The 23490-nt window shown below is 38.4% G+C and overlaps 1 protein-coding gene across 2 annotated transcripts in view; it reads right to left on the reverse strand.

Moving 5' to 3' along the window:
- Positions 1-22448, reverse strand: part of LOC147235051 (protein TANC1-like) — a 94906-nt gene extending 72458 nt beyond the window's left edge. For both annotated transcript variants that reach the window (XM_086145821.1, XM_086145820.1), the window contains exons 1-2: positions 22356-22448; positions 11115-11208 (exon numbers count right to left, since the gene is read on the reverse strand). In XM_086145821.1, coding sequence (XP_086001947.1) covers positions 11115-11175 — 61 coding nt within the window. In that variant the 5' untranslated portion in view covers positions 11176-11208; positions 22356-22448. The remainder of the gene's footprint in view (positions 1-11114; positions 11209-22355) is intronic.
- Between the last annotated feature and the right edge of the window lie 1042 nt (positions 22449-23490).

The following is a 23490-nucleotide window of genomic DNA, read 5'->3' on the forward strand; positions in this document are numbered from 1 at the left end:
CGCGACCGAAGCATCGTTCCGGTTGAGTCACGTCATCGCTAATAAGGCCGGCTGGATGCAGCTACTGTCCGGACTGTGCATCCCTGGCTGATTCAATTCAGTGCAAGTCATCAGTGAACTTGGCTAATGACAAAAAAAATGTAAATAATTATTTTGTGTTGTGCAATATTGGCTTATGCGGTTATGCATGGTACGTCAACATTCATTATACATACAAAGAATGTTTTGCATTTTTGCTGTGAGTAGATCATTTTGACTTGGTCATTTTATAAGTTGCTCACATGCTGAAAAAGCTCTACACCAAGGCACAGTGTCACGGAAAGGAAGGCACCAGTGAGCAGGAGTATAGATAGCGAATGAATGATCTGTTCTGTCTGTAGTATCAATTCAATTGAAACTCCAAAATACATTTGTGTAAATCTAGAATGGCCTCACTGAATTGCTATGATGTCTGGGTAAATGTGTACACAGCCAACACTTGATTGTCTTTTTCTGATCATTTTAAAACTAGAAGCTGGCGTATGAGGTTCACTGTCGAATATATATTTTCAGAAGACGAGCAACATAACGTGTACTTAAACATTTAAGTGAAAATCTGATCTTTGAATCTCTGATCACACACATGTTTCATCCTATTGGACTGAACAAAGGGGGTCTATCCTTGGCTGTGAATGTGACCAAAGTTTTAACATTTAAATCATCCAGTACCTATATGGTGTGTAGGACGCTACTACTTCATTAAAAGAAAAAAATATTTTCTGGAGTGTGTCAAATCATACTGTCTGTTAGGAGTCTGCTCATAATTCAGTTCCAAATGTGATGACCTACAGATTGCTCTAGCAATTTTGATCTGCAGTCTGGGTATAAATTTGAGTCTGGTCAATCTGGCAGCCTCTAACAGATTCAAGAAATTAAGTTAAGAGAGATTGTGGAAAATATTCAGTAAGTAGACAAGAGGTACTGGCTACCATCAAAGAAATATTAAGACAGTTTTAAACTGTGTCTAGTGTGGCGCTGAAGTGGAAATGGCTTTGCCTAAGTTCTACTTAACTGTAACTGTGGTCAACTTGTGGTCAGGTAGGCTAACTGACTCATACTTCAATGTAACGTTGCATTTTGTTGGCTATAAGTCTAGAGAAAATCTGACTGCAAGCATCTCATATCCTGAAGGATGCAAACGGTGTGAGGACCGCTGAGGGGATGTCACATTAGACTACAGCACTGTCATTTTAATGACAGCTTTGGCATTTAATTCCTGAAATTAGCAAAGTTGGTCAGAATTAATTGTAAAAAAAAAAAAAAAAAAAAAAAAAAGCAGTGTACTTTATTTATTTATTTATTTGTTTATTTTCTAATAATTTTCCAAGGCATTTACACCTTGATTCAAGGTTCCGAACAGATTATACTCATAAAGAAGAGATTGAAACTTAATAACGGAGTGGGGGTTGGTTGAAGATGAGTGAAAGTCTATTCAAAATGTCTTGTTACTCATAATTCGATGGATATTTTTAAATTTTGTGAATTCTTGAATTGCCTTGTGAGTTAACCAGCAGCAGCCTGTGGCACAAAGAACCACCATGATGGAGAAGGATAGCTTGGATTTGGAAATTCCATCATGTAGCCAAGATGAAAACATTGGGCAGCTTTTTTCAAGAATAGAACCACCAAAGCTAACAGCATCGGCATTAATCACCGTATAGAGAATAAATGGCAGCTGAATTCAAAAGTTACATTTGCAGGCCCGCTTATTGAAAAGACAGAAATGTCAAAATAAATTTCAGTTGGTTGGGTGAGAATAGATTTTGCTCTGCAATAGATTTTAACAGCAGCAGTCATGTATCAACTCATCTCTACACAGTAATGGAATTATGTCTGTCCCCTCAACTCCTGTGGTCTTTTACTACACTGAAATTTTACAAGACTTAATAAGCAATATTAAGATTGTTTATTCGCAACTGTATAGCTTTTAAGCTCTTGAAACAGGAGAGCTTCCACGGTAAAAATCTCTTTCTATATTTAAAGTTCAATTATAACAATGTTTTCCTCAAGGTATATGAGGCAGCAGGGACAGTTGAATCAAGATAAACAGATGAAGAACACTTGTCCATATGATGATTGGTCACCTAAAAGGTTGGAAACACAGTGGTTCACAATGCTGAAGTGGTGCAATTTAGCTACACCATTTTTTCAAATCCTTAAAGAGATTCCTCTCTTCCTTTCCTACCTTTCAGTAATATGGGCAGAGCAGTTCAGAGTGGACTATATTTCCTGGCATTATTGCAATGTGGTCTGGAGTGCAAGGTTGCCATGGAAATCTGGTTTAACAACAGCTTTTACTTGCCATTAGCACAGATCATTAGGCAGACCCTCTTCTGGGGCCAGGTGAGGTCATGAGAACGCCACTAGCCTCTGGACAACAGCCTGCTCAGAACCATGAATAGACAAGGATGTGTCAGTAAAGCTGTCCCTGCAAACTTTGCAAAGGGTATAATCCCATATGCAAACATAAGCCGCTGCAATCTGGAAAGTTGGTACGATTTGCGCATTTTGGTTAATGGTAAATTCTTTGCGAGCTTAGGCATTTAATTTCTACTCTGACAAAGACCTCTCCGAAAACTTTCAGATGATGCTCTAAATCTAAACGTTTGCTTTTGTATCTTCAAACCAATAACAATCTTAAAGTAAAACCTGAATGAAAAGATGAACAAACAAATCAAGAGGAAGCACTCTTTGCAATCTGTTCCTTCTGCAAAAGGCACCAAACCCTATCCCATTGAGCACAAAGGAGCTGAGGTCATTAGTTCAGCCTGTGTTCAACATTCATGAGCGTTGGACAGCTAGAAATTCATTTGCAGTTACATTACATGCGATAATAATGATAATGGGGTGTAACTGAATAACGCAGGATCACAGAGAGACAGAAAAAATCTAATATACAAGATTGGTTTGTGTTGGTAGGTAACAATGGTAATAAGTGACAAGAATGGGTCATCAGTATCAATGTATGCCAGTTAATTTAGGGGAGATACTAAAACTCTCTTTACCATGAAGATACGTGTTACCCTTATTTAGCCATGAGACAAAGGAAAACGTAAAATCAGGCACGAGGAATGTGTCTGCCAGAGCAGGTCATGCTGTAATTAGAAAAGCTTGTGACCTGTTGACCTTTCTACCCAATGAACTGCCATGACAGCCGCTATCACCTTTTCAAAGATCCTTGAAACCACTACGGTATGTTAACTGATAAATTCTTTTTTTCTGTCTTTGAAAGAAAACAAGATTCCATTTGATCGTGGATGAGTACGGGGGGGGGGGGGAATAGAGGCTAAATGCAACTGGCTTGTTGCGGTAGTATTGATGACCTAACCCCTGCTTCATCTGAGTCCCCCATTTGTTTGCTTTCTTGTCCTCTGATGCACATTAACTTCCAAGGTCATGAGCAACACAATTCTGATTGTCTCTGTGCCAAACTCAGTCCATGGAGATTGCTAACAAGCTGTTTTTGTGAACACTGAGTATCCATGGGCCATGGAAGTATTACCACAAACTCAAGAGCAGCTTGACCTTAAGACCAGAGGTCTTGAACACTGGGTCCTCGGGGCTCCCACTTGAGGAGCAGGGAGATTTAATTGTTGGTTGATTTCACAACATCTTAAAACTGTTGTTTTGCTGTTTTTCCCCCCTTATTTTTCCCACAGATTTGAATTATTTGGAATACACGTTAACATGAATCCAAAATAATGTCGATTATGGATAAATGGAGACAGAGGATGTTATCTGCTGATTAGATCTTTGGTATCTGTTGACAAGCAATGTTGATAATTGGCATTAGCACGGCAATCTCACTTACTGTACCTTGCACATTTTTAAAGTTAAACTGTGAACATATGAAGCGTTGTATCATTTGAAACATTTCTGCTGAATGCACAATAACAAGTCACATTTATATATGGCACTAGGCCCAGTTTGATATAAAGCACATTTTTGTACAATATGTGTTGTAGGGGGTCCCTGCTCCATATCTCTATCAATTTGAGGGTCCTTGGGCAGAAAAACAATGAAGAACCCTGTTTTAGACTTTAGTTTATAAAAAGTCCTGTGAAAAGCGGTTTTAGGTTCAGTGAAATATCATGATTGTGAGCTTTAACTGACAATACATTTAATATCACTGATTTGTGTTAAAATAAAAGAAACACAGCCTCATGTAAGCAAAAAAAAAAACAAAAAAAAAAAAATTAGTGTGACAAGTTAGACCGAATAATTCATACCATCAGATGAGTCTTAAATCACATGGCTTGAAAGGGAATTGAGCAAATGTTTGTTGTAAAATAGTCCACAAAAAGAAAATAGAGACTGGCTGACCAGGTTTGGTGCAAGAGCCCTTATTTTGCTTTACAGATGGAGAGACTGGGAGTGTCTACTGTGGATACACCTGAGGTTTGTGGCCATGTGTGTGTGTGTGTGAGAGTGAGAGAGAGAGAGTGTGTGTGCGCATGCGCACAAGTGAAAGATGTGGTTTGAGCTACGCCCTGCTAATCGTTGCCTGCTGGCTGCACAGTGCTTTGATAGTCGTGTAGGTCTGTGCACTCAATGGTCCCCTTTGTAAATCAGGTGCATTCTTTTCTTCACCATTTTAGCTCTTAAAATGACTGTCTGGTTATGAAAATTTAGACAAATATTTCTGAGCACAAAAATAGCAAACATGAGCCAAAAGGGCATTTCAAAGTTGGAACAAGGACACTTAGAAGGTAAACTCAGCTCAGCCCTGAAGGAGGCTTTTTAAGTGATTAGAGTTTAACAGAACTACACAGGTGTTAAAGTAGTTTCACAACTCAAGTATTTTCTTTAGGTTCAAAACATGCATGAAATGAAGATTCTCTCTTTCAGTTATGTCAAGAAAAAACTAGATGATTTATTTGTCTATAGATTATCATCATGTCAGAACTAATCAAATATTTGAAAGTTTAAGAGCACAATTAACTACAAAAACTAAATTAAAAAATCAGCACTACAATCTCTATCTTCCTGAAAATGTACAAAGTGATGAGTGTGCAATGCTACATTGATCAGGTCACAACCAGATCTATCCTTCTGTTGCTTTTGTGACATTGTGTACCTGGGTTTCACCACAAGAACTCATAGCGTCTTTGAGCTGTTAGCTGTATATTCCAATCTTTTGAAGCCTTGGATTACACCCACCAGGGTGCAGTATTTTTTCTCCCCAGTTTTCTCACAAGGAATGAAAACTGTCATAAGCCTTTTCATTTGATCTGAAGCAAGGAACATTGTGTGGACTTAAAAACTTCACCACAGCTTACCTTTACATGGGGTCAAGGGAGCATGAATATTTGTTATTTGGTGAACTATTCCTTGAAAATCTGCACCCTATGTTAAGTTCTAAGATACCTGATCATGTGTACTGATAAAGAAAACGGACAGGGTGATAAGACCCTAAAGCAGATGTCTTATTTGATGCAAGTAGTAGTTTATAGGAGATACGGAAAAGGCCATTTTTAGGATTATAAACTGGGACTCTGGTACAAATATAGATGATTATACACTGCCATAGACCAGACAGTTAATGTTACGTCCCAAGTTTCCTTCTTGAACGACAGACAATGACATAGTAGAATAGTTCACTTTGTGTATGATGTCATCCCATTAGCCTCTAAACATTCAGCCAGAATTAGGAATTGCCAAGTCATCAGGTGCAGAAAATGTTTTCTGGGCCACCAAATAGTAAAACCTCCTGCCTCCTAACATGTAAGGCATTATGAAGTAATTTTATCAGTTTTCTTAAGACAAGACAAAGAGGAAGTGTATCTCATAATGGACGTGCTAGAAGAAGCTAGGCTACCACCCAGCCTTTCTAACAATAACGATGCAAACAGGGGCAGTCTAACATCAGAACGTGTGAGCAGACATTGTCTCGAACAGTGTTTGTTCATGTCTGGCACAATGTCTGAACAGCATCAGTGACAACACATGTTCTCATTTGCACGTCTTCATCATGGTCAAGCATGACTTTAAGCTGACGACAAACTATATTTCGGAGGCGCTCAAACCTAAAACATTCATTGTTTCACTGTGAGCTCAGAATCTAAACAGAAATAACTATAAGTTAGAATCATGTGGTGTGGGAAGACATTTCTTCAGTGGACACATGCTTTGGGTTCTTAGTCAAAGATACACACACACACACACACACCTTTTCAAAAGCATTACATTATTATAAAATAACATTATTTACGAGAACAAACGTTTAGAATTCGCATTTAATTTTGACCCAAGCATGTTTTAAGTGAAACTGTTCATTCTAATTTTGCTTTTGTTTGGGTAATGACTGCTCAGCCACCTGTGGTTATTGTTTATGGAAGGAAGTCTTTCCATAACAGTATAAATTCCTGACGAGAAACCCCTCAGAGCATTTGAGAGGGAAAGACAAAGGGAGAGAGTATTTGCCCTGTCAGCTGCTCCATTTAACTTCAACACCATACAGGGAATTTATGTTTTTGAAAACAAAAACAAGAATTTCTGAAATAATCACGGTGGTATCTACAATCTCACCAACAAAGTTGGCAGACCAGACCACAGTATGTGGTCAATAAAACAAAAGCTACTCAAAAAAAAAAAATCTCTCAGCTATTTTAACATGAAGATTAGTTGGTAAAACAATGTAGTAGTATGTTGATGTATTGGTAATTTTATAGCTATTAAAGAAAATCCTAAAAACAGTCTCCACCACAAAACAACTTGCTTTGTTATCAATTTGTCTAATTGTTTGAAAAAAATATCAATATTCATACATACATATCAGTGTTTACTCACACAGCTAAGGCATTACGTTGCAGTACTCCAAGACACAAACAAATGCGTGCTAAATAGGTCTGCATGTTTTGTCTGCATCATATATACCGTCCTAATCCTAAGTCACAAACAAGGCTCACCTAAAATAATTAAATTACACAGAAAACCTTCAGCAAGGCAATAAGCCAATAATACATTACATTCCTTTCTAAGTCTACTTGTCCTTAGTTGGATCTCATAACATTTTTATGTCTGGACAGAGAAGTCATCCCCTATGGCAAAAGACCTTGAGGATTAAAGCAATGTAGCCAAATGTTGCATAGTTGTTCAACAGAATGCATTTAAAGTGAACAAACATGATGACACTTAGAAATAACAAAAAAAAATGGTGTAACGATCAATCTAAAAGAGAATATTGCCACAATTGTCATAGTGCCAAACAGTGAGATTACCATGCTACTCGAAACACTGCTAGTAGACCCCCCTCTATGCGGCAGAGGGGTCAACAAAAGGGCTGTTCAGGTCCAGCCAGGTGCTTGAGCCGCTTCTGTCTCTATACTGCCAAACAAACTCAGTAAATCCTGGCCAACTGGTGAGAACAGACTGTTTGTGTGTGCCTGTGCATGTTTGTCTGTGTGGTGGGGGATAAACAGCTGAAACTATTCACAGACCCATAGAATACACAGCAATTCATGCTACTGTGATTAACATGGTGTTGTCCACAGCAGACAGATAAGCCTCTGGCAGCTGCATGAAGCAGCCAAACTCGAGGGAAGCGGGAAGCTAAAGGTGTAGCACCTCCATGGTCATAACCCAAACTATTTTTCTACAAAACTTCATTATGCAAAGTCAATTTATCAATGTCGTAATAAAAGTACTTTAATACAATTGTGATGTTCAAAATCTATTTTAAACAAAATGTTCAATTTGTAAAAAAAAAAATTATATATTTAATTTTCCCATTCAATGTGCTGGGTTCCATTCTTGCACATTAATCTTCAATTTTTATACAGGTATTTCTTTTCTATTGTCTATAATTATGTGGAAGATGAAAAATACTGTGTTGTGTATGTGTGTATGTATATATAAAATATGTATTATTATTAATAATAATAATAATAATAATAGTGCCTTTTAAACCAAGTCACAGTTGTTGTAATGCTATGGGCTAAGAGAAAAAAATGCAGTTCAAGATTATATCACATAAAATCACAAGGTAAGGAACTAATATCCAGCCAGGGTTGCGACAGTAAAGCTGCACATATTTTTTAAAACTCTATATGAGCACTGAATGCTGGAAAAAGCATGTGGTTATACAGGATGCATTAAGTTTGTGACAGATCACATGAACAGTCAAATATTGTCAAGTACATCTCAACGGATCTACCATTTACAATGTTAATAAGGACTATTTTAACTTGGAGATCAATATAGAGAAAAATATTAATTAACATTTCCCATCATGTTTCTATCAGCTCCTGCAAAGAGGCCCAGAAGTGATACAAAAGCTGAACAGAGAGACACTGGTCAGATTGAATATATCTGTTTAGCAAATTCATTCTTTGTACTGTGCATTTTATATCATAAGTACCAGAAGTTAAAAATGAATGTTTAAATTCAATTGGAAAGAAGAAATTGAGCATCTCCTTGGTATCCACTTTCACTGTGTGTCTGGTGCCTGCTACTTCTGTTAAAACCACAGTCACCAGTCAGACCATGTAAAGAAATACATAATTCTCCATCTGGTACATTGTATATTCCAGGAAATGTGGCAAGACATAAATATGGAAATATATACATTTAAAAATAACCATTCATTTATCCTTTGAGTATCAAGTTTCTGTTGTGTAAATAATTTGGAAAAAAAATCATTATGATTCAGGAAAAGTAAATAATGCAGTGATGCATAATTTGAAAATAGATTTTCTTTTTTTTTTAACTAAATAAACACAATAATATTCAATGAATTAAGTGTTTAGTTTTGTAAACTTTGGTCCCTGTTTCCCTGCAATGAATTTTCTTCCACAGAAAGTTTGATCAAAGCCAGCAGGCACTAGCACACTAGCATCCCACTTCCGCAATGGCAAAGCATAAAAAAGGAGTAAAGTACCAAAATAGGACTTAAAAAAAACAATTCCAAACAGATTCTGTCTAGAGGAGAGAGTTGGAGGAGGACGAATCTAGGAGGAGTACATGATGGAGAGACTAAATTAGCTAGCTGTGTGTTTTTTGTGGTCTTGGCAATGTAGAGATCCCAAAAAGAGCTAATGACTATAGTGGTATCTGGCATGGGGTCCAAGTTTCCTTGACTCCTTTTTAAGTTGCCTCCAGTCCACAGCCACCATGTCATGAGTAACATATGTTCAGATATCTAGCAATTATTCCATTATCAAGGCCTTTCTTTTCACGGATTTTGATTATATTAGCTGAGGAGAAATTTTACAGGAAATTTGTCTCTTTCAGGTCAGTCAACAAAAGCAAAAATATGGGGCTGCTAAATTATCATTCATTTACAAAAAGAGCTGCAAAGACCAAACATACAAGTGGTTCGAATCAAACTGAACTATTCTATGATACAGTAGGTTTCTTTGAAATAAAATATCAGGGAAATTAATAGGTATAGAATTTCTCATGAATTGGACTATAGTGTGATGATGATGATGGGTATGTCACAGTTGATTATAAGTGCCCCTGTCAGGGGTTGTGCGTTAGTATCAAAATTTCAGGTTCTAAGATGGAGCTAAATATGCAGAAATTGTCAACTTTTCAAGGACTTCTGTGCAACAAATACGGCTCAGAATATGCAAACTATTACTTACTACATGGATGAACCATGAGCAGCAGGCTATCGTCCACCAGCCCCAGGGAAGCAGTTTGGCGTTCAGTGTCTTGCTCAACAACACTTCGGCCCACTAGGAAGAGCCAGGAATCGAACCAGTAAATGCTGGGGTTCCAAAGATGACTACTCTACCTCCTGCGCCACGCCACCCGCAAAGTGTGAATGTAAATGTGTGTGTGGATTCCAGGAAATGAAATTAATATTGTGTCATACAAGACTCAACAAGTTGCAACAATTTAAAAGAATAAAAACAAGACTTAAGTGTGTTGATTCAAGAGATGTACTATGGAGATGCAGAACTGGATGTGGATGTGTAAATCAACCCAAACTGTGTCCCCTGTAATCTTTACAAACTGCTGAGTGAAACAACTCACAGCAGCATTAACAAAGGCAGACAGAGCAGATCCGTGGGACACTACTGTGTATAGACTGCATGCTAGAGCCCGTGGTAAAGCAAGCCTAGGCTGGCAAATGCAGAATAAGCAAAAATGGTCAATTTGCTTTGCCAAGACAGATCATCAAATGGGGGGGGGGGGTTCAAATGAACAAGAGACTAGTCAACAATGTATTGCTGAGAGAGTGACTCATGCTTAGTCATGTTGGAAAAAGATTTCCTGAGGAAAAAAAAAAAAGCGAGAAAAAAAACATCTGTTGGGACAAAAGAGACAGGCTGTCTCTGCAGTCAAAATTAAATTACAAATGTGGAAAAGATGAGGATAACCTGCTCTGAATGAATACCGGTTACTTGATAGATGAGGCTGTCGGAGCCATTGGTGGCAACAATCACACAGATCATTTAGATTAGCCTTTGGCTTCAAGTTCTACATTCTGATCAGCTACTGTAGTTGCTAAAAGAAGTGTTTCACCATGTTGAGCAATTAGCAATAACTTATTCATGTAAACAAAGCAGATAATACAATCCAAATAAATGTTTCAGCAAATTCCACTGAATTTTTGATATCTTTTATAAACAAAGAAAATAATGTAAGTTTTCATGAACTGTTGAACTCCCACCATTTGGTAGAAAATCCGTCCTCATTTACTGTAGCTCTGACTCCACAGACCTTTGTGGTTTGCATTAATTTGTATAATATTAATGTAGAGCAAGGCATTTTAAGTTTGGCGAATGCATGATGAAAAGTGAATGAATACGTTTTTTTATGTTCTTATGCATTTTCGGTCGAAGTCTTGGGTCTCCACTTGAGATAGCTGTTTTATGCAGTAGGTGTGCTATAGTTCCCAGTCACCAACGCTAAGGGACAGGTAATTATGAGCTTGCATTTCCTTATATGATCGACTCAGCTTGTCTCTCTTGACATACAAAGACTGTGCATACAAATACATGTAAAAATAAAAACGCGTATTTAGGATTAATCACAGATTTGCCTCACCAAAATCATATGAATAATAATCAATTGTTTATTTTTTCTTAACATTTTTTTGTCTTTTATCCTAATATTCCACATACCTGACTCCTTCTTGCTCCCCTTGCCTCCATCTCTGTTCTTTTTCAGCACTGCCTTGAACATGGCAAGATTCTTGGAATCCTCTCTATACAGCCCCTGTTGGAAAAAATGCACCCATTGTCATTCAAAGAAAACCATGCATATTATGCCATATTTTTTTTCTAGATCTAAATGGGAGAACATTTTGTATGGTGGTGTCTGAACCAAACAAGACGAGCCATAACATAATACGAAAACATTGTGTATCCGCATTTCATTGTGCTTAACTGGCACCAGCCTGGTAGTTTTCCCACAGCATTCCTAGTTCTGCAGGTCACCGGAGGAGGGGTGGATGGAAAGAATGCTCTAATATTTATACAGAAAAGGACAAGTTTTGCTATCTTGTTGTGCAGGAAAATACTCAAATGCCCTGCATTCCACATGAAATTGAAACTATTTGACTGAACTTGTGTATTTGCCATTGCTTTCGAGAATGGTTTCTGTGCATTTTTTAATCTTAAAGGGTCAAATGGCATGATATCAACTAAAGGGCCACCTCGTATATGCCTACTCCCGCTTGTTTACAGAGGTGTTATTTGTAGTCTTTTGCTAAAGTAGTCAAGTGGTAAAAACCTACTCAACTTACTAAAGCAGCATTTGCAATGAGGGACTTCTTAGTTTCTTTCCCCTGAGCAAAATTTAGACTGCTAAAATGAACCCCAATGTATTAATAGCAGGAAAATATTCATTCCAGTTAAGAGCAAAGAATGGTTTCAACCATATAAGGGTATGCCTATAACAAACAAAGCAATTGCAGTGTTTCTCAACCGCTCTGGGGTTGCTGTGATTGTAGCTGTGGAGAGAGCCTTTTGAGCCATCCATTTTATCCTTGATGTAAGATGAAACACTGAAGCAGAACCTCCCTTGAATCCATTATGTGACATGAAGGTGTCAGGGATGAATCCCTGGTGAGTGTCTGTATCTAAGTTCACCTTTGGCTGGTAAAAAAAAAAAAAAAAGGAATCCCTAATGGCTCTGTGCAAATCAAAATTCCAGTGTTCCAAGAATGTAAAGGAAGACTTAATGTGGCACATAGTAAAGAGAAGATTTTATGTCATTTAAAATACAGTTTTAAGAAACTGGCTCATTTGTATGAACACTTGAAAAACAGAGAAACACCACAATAATACCGAAAAATTTGTTGAAAAAAAAACCAATTATAGCGACAATAAACATTTCACAAGGGGGGGAGCACATTCTTAGCAACCTATCTTGTATGGTTTTGACTTCCTTTTTACGCCCGTGTAATGGGAGGAGGAATTATATATTGCTTTTTGATAACAGTGTCATATAAATTTTCAAAATGCTGTTAGCATCATCTTAAAGACAAGAAATTCAAAAACAAGGATTGTATCATAAGTTATGTTACTAAGCCAGAAGGAGCTAATTGTTTTCTGGGGATCCTGTCCATAGTGTTGTCAGAATGGTAAAAATCAATCAAAAGCATGTTCTTCCAATGTACTTACAAAATGTAATACATTCAAAATGTACATTGCACTTACTTTGTAGCCTGTTGGGGTTGGTCATCTGACGGGACATTAAACAATTCGGAAAACAGCGGTAAAATGGGGCAAGGGTGAAAATCTCCGGAATTAACCTTTGAAAAATACACAGTGACAAATGTGTACATGAGGGAAAGAACTCAATGGCCACCCAGAGGCTTACTTAGCATGCTTGCACAGTAAAACTCTTTGCTCATTCTTTTCCATGTGCCTGATTCAGTCCAAATCCATTTCCTTTGCACAAGTCTAACTTATTCTTGCCAAAGAAGACATTTCTTGGCTGCTCCAATTTCAATCCTTTCCATCAAATAAACAAGAAGATCAAGTTACCAAGTGTCTTACAACAGTCCTTCAGCATTTTATTCTACTTTAAGTCAATGTAAAGGAGGAGTACAGCATCACTCAAAATATTGGGTTCAATATACTGTCACAACATAATTACACTCAGATGAGCCAATGTGGACAAGTGCAGCAACTGTCCAGATGTCTCTAATCCCTTTGGTGAATCATACTCATCATCTATTATCTTTGAAAAAAAATGACATCCAGAGTAATGGAGAAAACAAGGAGTGATATTGAAAATGTACTTGGTGTATTGTATCCCTTTTACATTCAGTATAGCCATTACTTTAATCTAAATTTTGAAGTAACCAGCAGTGTACGATTTCTTTCAGCATCTGCTATGAATCTCCACTTCTCATCGGCAAAAAGGCATGCCGTGAACGAGAAGGATGGAGCCATTTCTAAGTATCATATCAGGGAAAGAAAAGCTATTTCTTCAACATAGATGTCTGTGCTCTATTCAAACAACAAGCACATCAATTAAGAACAGAACCAAGTGCATGCTTTCGTGTTGGTTCCACACAGTTAACTCAAGTTGGGCATTTACACAAATCCAGACCTACCTGTTGCTGAGGCTTTGGGAAACATTCAGTTACATTTCTAACAAAAAGGGCAGGTCAAGTTATGATAAAATCTGTATTAGCAGGTCAGAGCTATAGATATAGGAAGACATTCTAGACAACCACCATAGAGTAGTCATGACTTCATGGTATGCAAGAGGACAGGCATCAAGATTTCTCAAGCCCTAAACCTCAGGTCCATCCCAAAGCATTTGGGCTGTGTTTGGACATTACTCGCAAAGCACAGCCCTTTGGATGGGCCTCTTAATAGTACAAGACAGCAGTGATAATCCCACAGTGGCCCACTGGGCGAACAGATACTGCTTGAGTCTCTCAATATTCACATATGCATTGTACAAGAACCAAAAGAAAGTACAAGTCACAGAACTGTCTGAAGAGAAACCATAAGGTATTCCAGTAAAATACGCGAAAGTAAAGATATTGAAGATGTCCTCCCACCACTGATAGTTTTACACGGCCTAAGATCAAGAATCTCTCAGTGTCTTTGGACTGACAAAAATACAAGAGAATTTCTTTTTTTTTTTTTTTAAAAGTTAAATTTGGGAGTGATAACTCCATTAAAAGCTTGCAGCTCACTACTCCTCTATAACTTATCATGTGCTTTGAAATAATATCTCACGACCCCCTTTTGTCTTCTAAAGAGTATGGTGCAACTAGTATGATATAAAATAAAGAACAGAATTGCACACCAAATGAAATCTTCAAATGTGAGTTCAGATTTTTTTTTTTGCCTCACATAAGTCGAGGTCTCACATGAATGCCCTTTAAGATGATTGAGCCTTTACCAATGAATGTGTTCAGTTGAATTGAAAGGTTTTCTTACATTGTAAATCTATTTAGATAATTTAAACTGGCTGCACCATGATAATGAAAAAAAGGAAATATTTTATCCACATAAATGAAAGCTAAATTTGGCCTGCATTTTAGACTGGTTGTCAAATGGGTGCAACTAGTTCTCAACCCTGGAGCCCTGGAATTTGGTGCAGTTCAAGTTAACAAACAGATCATTCTGCTTTGTAGTATGAAGCAGAATCGTGCACGTCAGACTGCGGGAATGAAATACCTTGGTGGTTTCGGGCTGGCTCAGGTTATCACCATGTATGTTTTATCAGGCGATTCCCATCTCAATAGAGTTTAATTCCACACAGATTGTGAAAAAGAACAGACTGACACCTGCATAATGGTGATGCGACATGTTGTTAATGGGGCCACCCAGCTAAACAAAAGCTATTTGAGAGGGCAACAATATAGATCACAGAAATAGCATTGTCTGTCTCTGGTGAGAAAGAATCTCACATACATCAGCGGTAAGTGTGTTAAAACTGTCTGTGATTTTTAAGGTGGCTGACAATACACTGGAGAACCCTTGAGCTCAAAACAGCTTCTCCACTCCTCCAAGAATTAAACAAACAATTATTTTCCACCCAATTGACACGGCTGTTGCAATTCAAAAAACAGCTCATTGTAAAATGTTTTGAGTGATACCAGTCCAGGTTTTACAATACTATCAAAATGTATATTCTCACCATCCCCTGGGCATCATGGTTTTTAAGAGGACAAATCGTATTTTTCAAGTCTCACAATGAACGAAAAGGCTGCTTAGCCCAAGTTTTTCAGTCGCTGAGACGCATGATGATCTTGCTCGAGGCCCCGGCGAGGTTGAGACCGGGTCTGGTCTCACAATGTGATGACCTCCACCAAAAGAAAATTCTCAACTACTTTTAAACACTGCACCATACTTATTCTTTCATGATTCACTCCCTGAGTGCAGGAAAAAGGCTGGGTGGGCAATAAACAATAGGAAGGAGGCTAACAAGACCTTGAAGGAGGAAGTGAAGGAAGAAGGTATGAAGGACAGCACAGTCTCAATGCCAACCTTTGTAAACAAAGGCTGGAATTCACACTAACATAAGATGAAGGGAAATAACAAAGGACAGGCATTTCTATGGAACTGGTCTGCTGTCATGACTCAAGTGCATTTGGCCCAGCTCTACCATTTAACCTACAGGAGGCATGCACTTTGAAAAATACCAAATAATATATCAGACAATAAAAATAAAAAAAAAACTTAAACAACATTTAAACAGTAACATGCACAAAAACTGTCTGATCGCTGCCATTCTTTGTTTTAATCTGTGGATTCATGCTTTGATCTGAGAGGCAACTAGTAAGTTCAATTATGTGTCAAATAATTCCATACATCTGGACACCAGAGCATGCAACCATCTGGATGACAATAAGAGGAAGAAGAAATAAGAAGGCCCTTTATATTCACATTTAGTTATGTATACAGTAGAACGCCAGCAAAATTTGTCTACTGCATTTAAGCCATCATGGATAAACCATGAGCGCTGGGCAGCCACATAGCAGCACCAGGTGAACAGTAATGGCTTCAGTATCTTTGCTTAACAACACCTCAATAGGCTAAGAGGAGTTCAGGAATGGAAACAAGAATGTTCGGTTGCAAGGAAACCACTCTAACCACCAAAGTAACAATGATTAGTGAACTCCATTATGACAATGATTTCCATCTTTACAGACTGTTTAAGGCACCCGATTTGTTTTCTGGAAGAACTCCAAGATATCAACTTACTTTAAGCTTTTAATTTACAGAGCAACTTTGCACCTCTAAAGTCTGTGTCACCAGGCTTCAAGGCTTCACAGATGCATCTCCCATCCAAGTCCACATAAACACATAATCTTTTTGTTCTTTGACAGTTAAATACTATTAAGCAAACCTATTATGTCTCATTATCACTGCAGAAACTAAAACTATAAAACTATAGCCACAATGAGGAAATGATAAATTTCCTTCTAATGTCACAAAACACCTAATACTTCCTAACATTATACATTTTTCAATCCAGGTTTACATGTTGGCACATGACTGACAATGTAAAAGCCAGTATTTTTAAACTCAAAGAGTGTTTCCCAAGATGTGTCAAGACATGTTTTTGTGGGACAATCGTTTCTTGGTAGTAACTGATACACTTCATCTCTGACAACCAACTAAGCGCGATGGTAAAATGACAGGGTAACACAAGACATTGCATATCTAGCTCAGATAAATACGATCCTTCCTGCTCGAGACTGAGTCAAATCAAAACCAGGCTTGCTAGGGGCTATTAACTGATATAAATTTAGCCTGACAGATCACAGTGTAACTGTTTTATGGTTAAACATATTAAGTGCTTCTGCTTTACTAGCTATCACAATTCAGTTTATCAGCCCACAGCGTTTTAGGTTGTTTCAAAGAGATCTCTTTCCATAGTCATGACACGCCTCACACCACTACCACTGTCCACCGATTAAAAATCACCAAAAAAATAAAATAAAAATCAAAGATTTACGGGCATGTGGAATTACAATAGTCATATCAAATCTAACTGCTGCTTTTTCCACTGATTACACTCAAGTACTATATCACTGACTGTTTATACCCTTTAAGTGCCGATGAGTATCCCACATGATAATAAATAAAGCCTAGCAATCTTTTTTATGGACATAATTCTAAACTTGCCCCACAGAAGGCCTGGTGTTTGATTAAGTGTTAAATATTAACAGGTATGAGGCAACTTGGAAGTTCCTCCCAACACAGGAGAATTTTTAGGATAAACGCAAACCATCTACAGACAGGAATATTCATCATCTTTTTAGGAAATGGAAAGGTTTTTAGGGTAAATGTTTCCATAAATATACCAGACAGAAATCCACAGATAATTTACTAAACAGCATAAAGAGTGAGCCAGGGTTTACACCAGGACACAGTCAACAGGATCTAAGATAATCAAAATCCTAACATTATTATCATTTGGCAATTTCAGTGGTAACGTTCATTCTAAACCTTTCCCACTTTGACAACACTGAGTTGTTTCCATCCAGTTTAGATTAGATATTGTTATTGAACATTAAAAAAGGCCACATACTGTGGTAACATGCAAGAATTGAATGTAAACTCAGATCTTTACGTCTTGGTCTTCTCCATGCACAATGTTTCCTCCAGATGGGAAAGGAGACACTGTCAGCAGAACAAATGATTATTTATCTGACTCAAGAGACAAAATCAAACTTTTTTTTTCACTCAGATTTTGTTTTCAGTCTCTGAATTGTTGGATATCAATAAACCAAACTGAATGTAAATAGACTCATACCAAGTTTCAATGTCTGTTCTTCTGTATTCACAATCTTTGACATGTATCCGAGCAAAGACTGCTTGGCTTAGTGGTGTCCTATGGTAGCTTTTTGTGTTTTGTTTTGATTCCCCAAGCCACAAATATGTCTGTGTTGAGCCAAAGTGATTTCACACAGTGCTGCTTCATTCCTCACACAGGGTTTTGAGCCACACACTCGAGTGCTTGTGCTGATCTCACAAGTGATGTCAATATATATGCAGGACGAGAGGACAGATCCGCTCTGGACATTAAAAAGGAAATGTCTCAGTGGCATTTGACTGAATAAAAGCGGGGAGATAATGCTATTCATTTATCCAGTATCGCTCAGCTATGTGAATAGCCCCGCAATGGAATCCTCCCACTCTGGTCCATCTGAGCACCTGTGTGTCCTGTCTTTCGCTTTCTGTCTCCAAGGCTTTCTAAAGGCTGGACAAAAATGTAAATCAGTAACAGCTGTTGCAGGGAAGTTCTTCCTCAAACACACACACAGACACACTTTAAATACATCCAAGTGTGTGTGACTGCACATATCTGTGAGCAAAACTTTGGAAACGTATGCATTTAGTCCAAAAACATGTAGCAGGTTAATTGGAAGACTCTAGTCCCATTATGTTCCTCATTATAGGATAGGCAGAATAAATACAATTGAGCTTTTTACTTCATTTGTGTCCTATTCTTATTTCTTCTCATTTGTACAGCACTTTGATGGAAAGTGCTCTGTGAGTATAATCATCATTATTTAATGCCTAAATAGAAACAGAACTTATAATTGAATACCATACAGTGACTTAATCAGTAGCGTATTATTGAGATACATGCCTTGACCTAGAAAATCAGCATGACAATTAAAAAAGAAGGCCAATCAGAACACAGGATTGCAATTCAACAACATTTTTTAGATCCCCTGAGGGGAAATGGGCCACTTATAGATGATAACAAAGGTGTGAATATCATGCAACATTATTAACCAATAAGAAACCACTAAAATACGAAAAAAAAAGTTAAAAAAAAAAACTAAACAAGATGTCATAACTGTTGAAACGTGTGACAACATATGTGAGCAGATCTAACCATTCAAATTAATTGTGGAGGAAAAATAACATCTTCATTTTTCTCAAATTTGTTTATTTGTGGAGATGATGTGCAGTTGATAAAGTGATCACAGAGAACAATGAACAACTCAAAGATGAATTTAATTGTACATTGGCTACAAATTCCATCATAAGGTTAACATCATGTGAAACATATGGTTACTGCTTGTACCTTTATTCAGAAAGTCATGCTTTTTGATTATTCCTTGCTGCTAATTTGTGACCTGACATGTGAATACGAAGTCATACTTTGTACAAATTGGCAAGGTGTAGTTTTTACTTTGTCATTATTATGATGTAGTTAATACGATTAAATCCTAACAACATCCAAGCTTGAGGCTTTGGTGGTTCAGCTATGAAACTCATGGGACTGACTGTGAGCCATGTGCTGCAAAGGTTACATTCTGGTATTACTTCCATCATGTTAACTATCTCCAAATATGGTTACGGGCCCAAACATAGAGGTCCTTAGTTTGGCTGAGTTTCAATGCAAATGACACTGAATGATCAAGGTCGGCATTTTACCTATTTTGATTGACGTTGCATTACATTGTGGAAAGCCCTTGACTCTTGATTTTGACCGCCAAATTTAGGGTATTCCTCACTTACTGTAATATTTTTATTTCTCGCTAAAGTTACCACCACAAAGAATGTGTAAGATATCATAGCTTCTTACACTGAGGTGCATTAGGTTTGTGGGATGAAATGTGCTGGAATCCCAGATCCACAAAAGTTTGAGCCATTATAATCATCATTCACAAACAGTCTTGGGTTTGCTTAATCCATCCAACAGTCCTGGATCTGTTCACTTTTGCAATGAGTTGAAGCTTTCGGACCAAATCATGATCCACATCCCCATCGGCAGCATCTCCATATGTGCCGTCTGTCGGGTCACTGGCTCAAATAATGTCCTCTCCTCCACCATAACAATGTGACTCCGGTGCCAGCATCTGCTACTGGCCAACTGGCTGACGACCATGGGAACCCCGCTCTGTCCAGACTGGAAGGCAGACTCTTGCTGATTTTCCCAATAAAATGAATGCTCTCTCGTACACACATCTCGTATTGTTGCAGTTGATAGGACAATTGAAGTAACCATAGCCTTGGCAGAAAAAGCATGCAAATCCCATATAATGGTTCCATAATCTGCGTAAAATTGCCTGAAATTGTGCTGGAAATTTAATATGGACTATCTCCAGGTTAACTGGCAGTTATCTTGACTGTCAGGGGCAAAGCCTGTTCCACCTGTTGTATTTTGCTTGGAAATGTAACACTGTATATATAAAGTGGAACTGCCCTTGAAACAAGACTGAATCATATTTAACCTGACATAAGGATCAGGAAATGTTGTGGCATGATCTTGAAAGACAAAGCAGGCATGAGATCTTGAAAAGAAGTTTATCCAGCATGCTGGAACAATGACTTCATGAGGTCAAAGTGATCAAAGACCCATCTTGACATTTACAAGCAATTTCATAGAGCTTTGATTTTCAAAGCACCTGGCTGTGTAACAAGAGAATTCCCATAGTGCTCGACATATCAAGAGTACTGTGCATGAAATGCACAAACATCAGAGACCACATCGACAATTCCAATGCCTTAAACTGATGTAAAAAGCAGCAATTTCACGAATTTCAAATGCAAGAGCAACTGTTTGGTGCACCAACGTGAAAAGCGTACTATTGAGCTGCACTCATCAACATGATTTCCATCAATTAAAAGCTACAATGAAAAACAAATGTGCGATGACAAAACACCACTCTATAGGTTGCAAAATGGTCTCTCCCACAGCCCACTACTGCCTCAACAAGGATACCAGCTTTTTAAGTTCCTTTTCTCAAAGAAATAGGTAAAATTTAGTAGAAAAACCATCGGTCTCAGGGGATGCTGGAGGCAAACACTTCTACCGTAGGGCAGAGTTCAGTCTGGACTGGTCGCCAGTTAATCGCAAGGCTACATATATAGACAACCATTCACTCTCATTCACTAACCGGAATTGAACCAAGGTCCTCCGGGCTGCAAGGCTGAAGCACTAACCACTGCACCAACGAGCAGCCCTGATTAATGATTTGGCAATTTAAAATCATCATGGCAACTCGCTCCGGATATAGCACCACAAATACGTTATCCAGATCTACCAACTACACCATGCAGATGGAGGAAAAGATGAAGTTTAGTTTTTGTTTTGTTTTTTTTGGTTCAAGTTTCTCTTACTTCTGAATACCAAATATGTTAGACCTAAAAACCAGAGGTAACTATTAGGTTTTATTTTTGTTATTGCTACGTGTTTTTTTTCATAACATACGCACACAAAAGTAAGCAGACTTTTGGTTTCGTCCGAAGCCTACAACTATATCTGGATGGGACTCCGGTTTCAAAAGTGCCACATACATACGAGCAAAATACAGACTTACACTGGCATCAAACAACACCACACAGTTTAAACTGAGTTCAGAAAAGAAAAAAAAAAAACTTTTTGGGGGGAAAAACATCTGCAAGTGGTATCTTATACCATGACTGCTACACATCTGCAAGAGTCTGTGGGAGATTTGAAGACAAACAGCGACAAGTGATGGAGGCCAAGCTGCCATGCTGTGGCGTGAGTTAACACTTCCTGTAGAAATTCTTATCTAAAATGTTGAGTAATAGCCTTTAATTTCCTCCAGGTATGTTGACTTCTTCCATTTGTTGACTTCTTCCGTTTGAGTTCAGTCAAACACCAGTTCCTAACTAATATTGACATTAGTTCATACTGACAAGACATACTGGACAAGACAAACTCACGCTGTTTGGCTCCCCTTGATTCATTTATCAACGCAGCATATGTCATATATTCTTCTACTGGAAGATTTACTCCGAAAATTAAGCACTTTGATGCCACTTTTCCCCATCGACGTAAATATACGTTTCTATTAAAAATAATCGTGCCTGATGCGAGATCCTATCAACAGCTAATTAGCTGAGCCTTAATTGACAACTTAAACGAGTCCATTCACTAATATCGCGTCAATTCTACCAAACGAGAATCAGAAGGAATTAAATACTTAGTCAGTTTTTTTTTTTTTTTTTTTTTTTTTTTTTGCAGTGTAAAATCAAGACAAACGAACAAAAAACAAACCAAAAAATTACTGAGATTTGATTTTAGTGTTAAGCTAGGATAGCGGGCTAGCCTGACGTGACGTCAGCGCCAGCCTCGCGCGCACGCCGGACGGAAACGCTACCTGGAGGGAGAAAGTTTTAGCCGAGCCAACGAACAAGCTAGCAGGGTAAATAAAAAGAAAACAACAACTGCGACACACAGAAAAACAAGTGAAATAATTGAACGAGTAGTAGAGTTGTTACAGCGGCGTCCCGGCTGCTGTCAGCCCCCACCCCTCCTCCTGGAGCTGTCGGCTGCTCAATGGGCATGTCCCGACATTACCCTCCCCGTAAACTAACGTTACCGTCCCCGCAACAAGTGACGCTAACTTTAGCCCCGCCGTGGAAACGCCAGCCGTCTTTTCTCCACATTCTCACCTGTAAAATGTCATGGATGTGAAGCGTCGGAGGAAGTTTCCCCGGTTCCCCTCGCGTATCTCCACACACGAACTACTCTCCACTTGATCCACCAAGGTAGGCTACCGAAAGCTGGGCTCCTCCTCTTTCTCCCCCCCGCATGAGGTCATCTGAACGGGAGGCGCATCAACAGGCAGAGGGCAGTCGAGCAGCCCCGGTTCCCCCCTCCACCTCCACCTTCTCCTCATTCCTATCACCTCCCCCTCTTCTTCCTCCTACAAACCCCCTCCTCCTCTTCCTCCTACCACTTCTCCCCCCTTTGCATGCCACATGGACGCGACAGGATGTTAAAGATGCATGTTACGCGCGGCTGCAGCTCAGCGGGTGCATCGTCGCTTTTGCAAGTTTTAAACCTCCGCATTCTTCTCCTCTGCAAATTATTTTATTTTTATAAGTTTCTTCTGCAGTTTTTTTTTCTGCCAAGCAACTCCCAGCCCACACTGTCAACACCAAATAATAGACGAGTGTGTTTTTACTTGTAATTATTGCCACGTTACATATTTATTCCCAGAAAACTTCCAGGAAAATTATTAGAAAGGTACAATTAAGGTTTTGCAGAAAGCACTAGTTTTCCCAAGTTGAAAGGCTGAATTTAAGACCAGTCTAACCTTCCAATTAAACTCTCAACCAGTAATTTTTTTAATGAGTAAGCAGATTATTTTCCTCATCAATAACTAAGACAGTCACTCAGAAAATGGTGAATGTTGAGCAGCCCCTCCAGAAGCCAATCACGCCGAAAGCCCAAAGGCTCACATGTTTTAATATGCAATCACAGAAATGGAAGGACTGAGAAAATATTCATGTTTGATTTGCTGGAATGAGTTTGTTTCCTTAAAAGGTAATTAATATGCTTAACAACAAATGATGTAGTTGGGAGGCCACAGTTTGAAAAGTGGTCGATTAATCATTGCAGCTTTACTGCAAAGGAGTTCCTTATTCGTTTCGCCGGCCCCGGGGGATTCTTCAGGTAAGCTGTGTCTAAAAATATCTGAAGTCTTAAGCTGAGCCTTAGATTTAGCCTTAAAAAGGACATTTATTATTCTCAAAGTTATGTGCATTCCTTCTCTTTCCAACATCCCCAAAAATTTTAAAGAAG

Source organism: Fistularia commersonii, chromosome 4 (assembly GCF_037954325.1).
Source record: "Fistularia commersonii isolate RoL2024-O1a breed Wild chromosome 4, RoL_Fcom_v1.0, whole genome shotgun sequence".
Taxonomy (NCBI): Eukaryota; Metazoa; Chordata; class Actinopteri; order Syngnathiformes; family Fistulariidae; genus Fistularia; species Fistularia commersonii.